Source organism: Phaethon lepturus, unplaced genomic scaffold, assembly GCF_000687285.1.
Source record: "Phaethon lepturus isolate BGI_N335 unplaced genomic scaffold, ASM68728v1 scaffold13712, whole genome shotgun sequence".
Lineage (NCBI taxonomy): Eukaryota > Metazoa > Chordata > Aves > Phaethontiformes > Phaethontidae > Phaethon > Phaethon lepturus.
In genome coordinates, this window is record NW_010524158.1 from 1 (window position 1) to 6,479 (window position 6,479).

Sequence of the window (6,479 nt, forward strand, 5' to 3'; positions counted from 1 at the left end):
TCTGCTGAGGGATCCGGAAGCTCCAAATACAGTTTGTAACGTGGCTTTTTCTTTTTCTGTTTTTTTTTTAATTTTGTTTGTAAAAGGTCAACGAGACGCTGGTTTAAGAGCTTTCGGTTCCTCAGACAGCAGTAAATGTGTAAAAGCTTTCCAGCCCCGTGTTTGGCCTGGTGGGTGCAGGGCCCAGGAGGAGGAAGCAGGGAAGAGCCGTGACCAGCAGCTGAGAGACACCCTTTGGAACTGGTTCGACGCCCCGAGCCTGGCTGAAGCCTCGCTCCATCTTTTCCCCCACCTCAACCCGATCCCAGGTAACATTAGCTGGCCCGGAGTTCAGACGGGGATTGAGACGTCAGATCCTGTTGGTCTGTGAATGAAAGCTTGCAGCCAAGGGCAGCTTGTGGGCAGAGCTATTTTCTCTCCTTCCTTGATAAAAGGCAACCCCTCCCTGCCTGGAAGAGCTGCCTGGCCCCCCTCTGCCAGGGTAGGACCCAGAGCGGGTGAATGAAATGATTTAATAATGGAGTTTACTGCAATAAATATTGCTGTGGGGGATATACCATGAGGGCTGGCTGCTTTGCTGGGAAAAAAAAAAAAAAAGAACTGGAGCTTGTTTCTGTTAAGCTGTGCAGGCTGAAAAGGCTTTGCTTGAGATAAATCGATGAAGAAACTGCAAACAGGAGACTGCAATAAGGTTATGGGAAGGGGATCTGGAGTCGAGTGGTTGGTGTTAAATGGGGGATGAGCAGATAATTACCTTTACTTCTAGGAAAATGAAGTAGCTGTGAAGCTGGCAGTGTCTGGGATGTCTTTATTAGCTCCTTAATTTAATTGAAGTCCCTTGCTGGGAAGGGCTGGAAAGGGAGTCTGATTCCTGACAGCTGAGATCTAATATAGTTGGTCTGCTGCAGCAGAGCAGTCAGCAGGGGACAGCCAATCTGCCTTTTGTTTCTTTTGTAATTAATAGGTAAGCTAGGTCAGCTCGGGCTGTTAAACCTTTAACTCTGCTGGCAGTCACACATCTGTGTCGGAGATGCCTGCCGTCCCAGGCGACTCGGCCTGCCACCCGGGTCTGTCACCTGGGTTAGTGCATTTGGCTCATCTGGGTCCGGTACGGCCCTCTCAAGGCAGCATCCCTGTTTCAGCCTTTGCAGCATTCCTCTTTTTATCCGTGTTCCCTTCGCTCAAGTGGTGGCACTGTGTGGTGTTTGGGTACATCTTCCAAAGCTGATAGAAACATCAGTTTAAATGAGCCATGTGTAAGCCAGGAGGCCAAGCAGGATGTGTGGCCTGAGATTTGCAGAGTGTTTCTCAGGCTGCCTTGAAAAACAATTTATTTTCTCGTTCTCTCTCTTTTTTGAAGTGTAAGGCTTGTTGTGCTCCTGAAATTTTTCTGTTTCTTATGGATCAGAAACCATGGCTTCAGCCAGGTGCTTCTAGCAATGAAAAAGGATGCGTAAGTGTACGCAAGTGAATGTTTGGAAATGCGTAATAAAAAACAGATAATTTTTTTCAGGTGCCAAATGAGCTTGAAAAGCAGGCTGGACGTGCTGTCACAGAGTGATGAAAGAGATCTGTTGGCAGCACCACCAGTTACTGCATCGGAGTGGCTTCCCTAAATCCAGCAGGCCGATGTCACTGTGTTCTTGGAAGATTTTGGCTAAAAGCTGGCTAAAGACCACAGATCTGTGTGGGTTCTCCTTCCATATATGTTTTCATTGCTGAAACTATTTGGTTACTAATTTTGCCAGCTCAGTGTTTTTCTTTGTTCAAAACTGGAATTGTGGCTTTTTAGCAAAGAGCTTAAAAAACAGTATTGGTTACTTCAGATGCTTCTTGTGTCAGCAGTGAGCCAGACTGCTGAAGGGCCAGGCGGGAAGTCTCCTGGACAGACAAACCTCTCATGAGGCCCACTCTTCCTTCCTCCTCCTTTCACAACATGTCTCTTCTCTTTTTCTCTCAAGAGACTTGAGGTAATTCCTCAAATCACAATATATTTGAGTTTTCTGCCTTTCCCATAGCTCTTCCTCCCATTCACCCTGTCATTTCTAGCGTGGGTTCTGTGCGTGTTTCTGTTCTTCATCCACCACGTGGTGGACTCTTGGATAGGATGAGCCACACAGAAGATATACAGAGTGTCTGCACCAGATTTTGTCTTGCTTCTGCAGAAGGGCAGACTTGGTAATGAACATCTCTCCCTTCTCAAAGTCTGTTCGCATTTATGGGCGGGGTAGTTTAATGTTTTCTTCCTTCTGCCCTTGCTTTTGAATTTCAAGGGAAATTTTGTCTTGAACTCCCTCAGCTGCTGCCCAGCTGCATGTGGTCTGGACAACGTAAAGATGAGAAGCATAAAGGTGAGGTAAACAGGAGGACTGGGAAAAGAGTTAGCTCTTCACTTAACTAATTCCAGCCAGGAGAGAGCTTTTAGCTCTGATTAAACACAGAGGCAGAATGTAAATCCTCTCTAATCATACAGATTGTTTTGTTTTCAACTCCTCTTAGTTTTAGTATCTCTTGGAAAGATTTAATTTATTTAATTTAAGGCTTCTCTGTGAGCTGCTTGTGGTGTCTGCTTCCAGCAAGAACAGCAGAGAAGCAAGAGGTCTCATTGATAAGATTAAATATCTGTGTCACATTACCTGTGTTTATTCCCTGGTAAGTTTTGATATTGGAAGAGGAGAAGATAAAAGGAACGTGTGCAGAGAAGATAACTACGGCTGGAGCTCCACTTTCTAAATGGACTTGTAGATGAGCTTTTCCTCTCAGTTTTGGGTCCTGTGTGAGGAGATACCAGGCGTGTGCAAACAAGCTGGCTTCTTTTTCCCTGCTACCTCTGTTGGGTTAGTGTATATCATTGATATCCAAAAGTCAAACTGGACAGTCTTCTGTCCTTGTGTGTCTTTCTCAAAGAATAGTCTTAACCTTTGTGAGTTGTCATGCTTGGTTCAGAAAGTTAAATAATTTCTTTAAGCAGCCTGCTGAGGAGTGAGTATTGCATTTTAGCAGCTGCAGAAATTGGGAACTTCTGAGATGAAATCTCTCTGCAGTGCTAAAGCTGTCAGTGACTTGTATGCAGGCTGTGGCCAAGAACCTTGCAAAACTCGATGGCTGAGAAGTGTGTCTCTGAATCTCAAACCGTGTTCTCATTATAAAAAAGTTTCCTTTTTTTCTAGAGCTGTCGGTCTGTATTTTTTTTTTCCTACTTAGCAAGTTGTTGTCTGGAAATAGGGCACCTGTGTTGATTTTAGTGTTATTACCAACTTTTGGGATCTCTGCACTGAGTTGACTGTGAAGTGGAGAATCAGGTTGGACAGCCAAAGCACTAGTCCCTGTACTCTTCAGATAAGAAAATGAAGGAAAATCAGAAGTCGAGGGTAAGAAATGCTTTCCGAATCTGCGTCTTACTCAGTGGTACTGCATTTCTATGTGCTTCAGACCAAAGTGCTGTTAGAATCCTGCTGGGTTTAGACCTGACCTCCAGAACTTAATAAACATGATGGGGCATTTAGACCATAGCCTTCATATCTTCAAATTGTAAGGCTGTTGCCCTTGCTCTTTGTATTGAAGAGTTGTTACAAATCTCCCTCTCAGAAATCCCCTTCTAACCTCTAGCCAAGATTAACCATGGTTGGTTTCTCTTCCATGCCAGCTGTGTCCTTCAGAGGAAACAGATTTTTTTTCTTCCTCCTTATTGTTTTGCATACTCTTCTAGAACTGACCTCATTAACTGGATTCCTCTAGTTGTTGCTCCTCTAACCAAGGTCACTTTTCTCTACTTCCCTGATCCCTGCGAACGGTGAATTCAAACTGGGAAGGCCGGAGAGGGGACAAGACCTGCAGCAGATGAGATTTTGCCTCTATTTTGCACAAGAGCATTGATCTCACAGCTCTCCCTTCCAGAATTGCTTGGCCTGATAAATCCTAGGATCTCATCTGTTTCTTCTCAGAACTGTTTTTCTGATGTGCTTTATGCTGGTCACAAAACAAGCAAGACACCCATGTCTCTCCTTCTTCTGTTTCCAGCTGATGTGTGCAGATTGGATTAGCTTGCTTGTTTAAAAAAATTCATTGAGCCCTTAATGGTTAACTCCCTGTTGCTTCCATTGCATGCAGTTTTTGAGGGCAGCCAGTTTTCACTTGCAACTTCATGATTTTACTCCAGGGTGTTGGTGGTGTCTGCAAAAGTATCTACTGCAGCTGGTTTAAACAAGGATAAAGCACCCAATTCCGTGGTGATTGCTGCATAGTCTGTGTGGTGTTAATGATAAGCATGGATTGTAGGCACTGGAAGAAGCTTGGCAGCGTGTCTGATTGCGTGGTCACCGGGAGAATGCAAAAGTGACACTGGTACCTGGGCTTGGCAGTGAAGGTATTTAATACAAGACTCTAAACTCTGTGTTTCGTTATTTTTCATGTCCGAATGGTGCCTGGAAGGTAAGTGACTTGTTCCTCTGCCCAGGCTGCCGGTCATCATGCCCGCTTCTTTTCTTACTCCTCAATGGACTAGTTCTCCCTTACCTCTTCTGTCAGTGGCCTGTAGATTGTGCAGGACGATGCCAGCTTTCGCAAAGTGCTTACCGTGCCTGGCGTAAGAGCACAGAGATCCAAGACTGACATGCGATGCGGTAGCACAGCTCAGTCACCTTGTTCTTCCCCCTCCGTGTATCTCTCTTGCCAGCTCAGGATGTGGTGCAGGAGGCTGGCGTGTCTGTTCAAGGTGCCGTGCCGGCTGGGTGAAAGCACTAGATGTCACTCGCCGTGGCTGCCCTGTGACAGAAGGACCATCCTCGCTGCTGCGGCTCGCTGGCATCACACGGCCCCGGAGTCCCTCAAGTGTGCCTGGCAGTTACACGGTGACCATCTAGGTAGGTGTGCTGGGTGCATGTATACCTGCTTTTGACTCTGGGGAGAGGAGTGAGATTTTCCTGACCTTGTTCCCTGGGAGTTACTTTTTTTTTTTTTTCTTCTGCAATGGCCTGTATTAGAGGGATGCACGTCCCAAAGGCAGGACGGAGCAGGTTTGTCTGCTGGCAGTAAGTTTATCTTTTACAATAAATGAGGCAATGCTAGATCAGAAATCAAATCAAGGGATTCCTGAGCAATAACTGTGCCTGAGCCTTGCCCTGTCAGTCACTTGTTTTCTGTGTAATGCTCGGGGCTCTCACTTCCAAGCAGCATGGCTGGTTTAGTGTGGGCCCTGCTCTCTTGCCCCTACTTGTGCAGGTTTTCCTTAAACGCTGAGGCGTGAAACGCAGTTGTTGGAGCTGGTTTGCAAGCAGCCTGGCTGGCTGGATGGCATGAGCAGCAGGAGGAAGGGGGGCATAAAAGCCTTTTTGATGCAAATCATACCTCACTGTGAGGCTGCTTAAAGAAAAAGCAAGGAGAGTGTGTCTTAATGTGAAGTAAGGCAGCAAGCCAGTTATAAATGCTGTCTAATGCTGATTTTTGTCCTTTCGTTTTTGGAGGTGACTTGGTAACCAAGGCACAAGTTTCCCCCTGGCCTGTTTGGTTTGGTCCAGGGTCTGTCTGCCTGGGTGATGTCTACCGAGGCTAGTTAGATGTGTGTATTCCAAGTCACTTGTAAGCAAAGGGAATTGCACAGTGCTTTATCCAACACAGTGGCCCCAAGAAAGGATGATGTTGCTTTCCCACTGCAAAGTGACCTGGGATACCTGGATTTCAAAGCTGAGCAGGACTAGGGCAGGAAGGGCTCTCCCATTGCCTCTACTGACTCTGGCCCCCTTCCGAAGGGCTCTGAGTATTCCTAAGCTGTCCCAGGATGGAACAAGGAGGAGAGGCTTTATTGTAATGCTAAATGGATATCAAAGCTTTGCATCAAGGCCTTGATGTTGTCTGTAATGTTTGCACCATTTGGATGTTGGTGTGATTATTTGGTTGACTCTTACCTGTATACCTGTGCTGGGGTCTCCAGCCTTGTGGACGGGGGACATTGTTATGTACAGCAGCTGCTGCACAGCTCTGAATTTACTACTTGTTGAAGAGAGATGAGTGAGTATGTGACCGGCATGTTTGTCAGCCATGCTCCTTCCTGTTGCAGGATGAGGTTGCCTGTAGACTTGGTCAGGGAGGCCATGGCGACATCACTGACAGCCAGGTCTTCTGTGAAGATATTCTGCCTGGTCTTCATCATGTGACAAGCTAGCTTAATTTACATAAAGAGGTGCTAAGTTTAACAGCCTCTGCATCCCCTGTAAGTGGGAACATAACTCTTGGGCTCTCAGGTTCAGTTCTTGGCTTCGGTTTTTCTCTCTGTTCACACCAATGCATCTTTTGAGACTGTCCTTCTTTGCAGAGCTCAGGTATGCGAACACACTGATGCGCTTCGATTTTGTCTGGCTGCGGGACCACTGCCGCTCAGCTTCCTGCTACAACGCCAAGACGAACCAGCGCAGCTTGGACACGGCTAGTGTGGACCTGGGAATCAAACCCAAAGCTGTCCGAGTGGATGAGACCACGCTCTT

The 6,479-nt window shown here is 46.5% G+C and overlaps 1 protein-coding gene across 1 annotated transcript in view; it reads left to right on the plus strand.

Moving 5' to 3' along the window:
* Positions 1-1,449: 1,449 nt before the first annotated feature.
* The window catches only part of TMLHE (trimethyllysine hydroxylase, epsilon), a 12,937-nt gene continuing 7,907 nt past the window's right edge, over positions 1,450-6,479 (plus strand). Inside the window, exons 1-3 of the mRNA XM_010282346.1 lie at positions 1,450-1,496; positions 4,678-4,862; positions 6,311-6,467. Of these exons, the coding sequence (XP_010280648.1) occupies positions 1,450-1,496; positions 4,678-4,862; positions 6,311-6,467 (389 nt within the window). The remainder of the gene's footprint in view (positions 1,497-4,677; positions 4,863-6,310; positions 6,468-6,479) is intronic.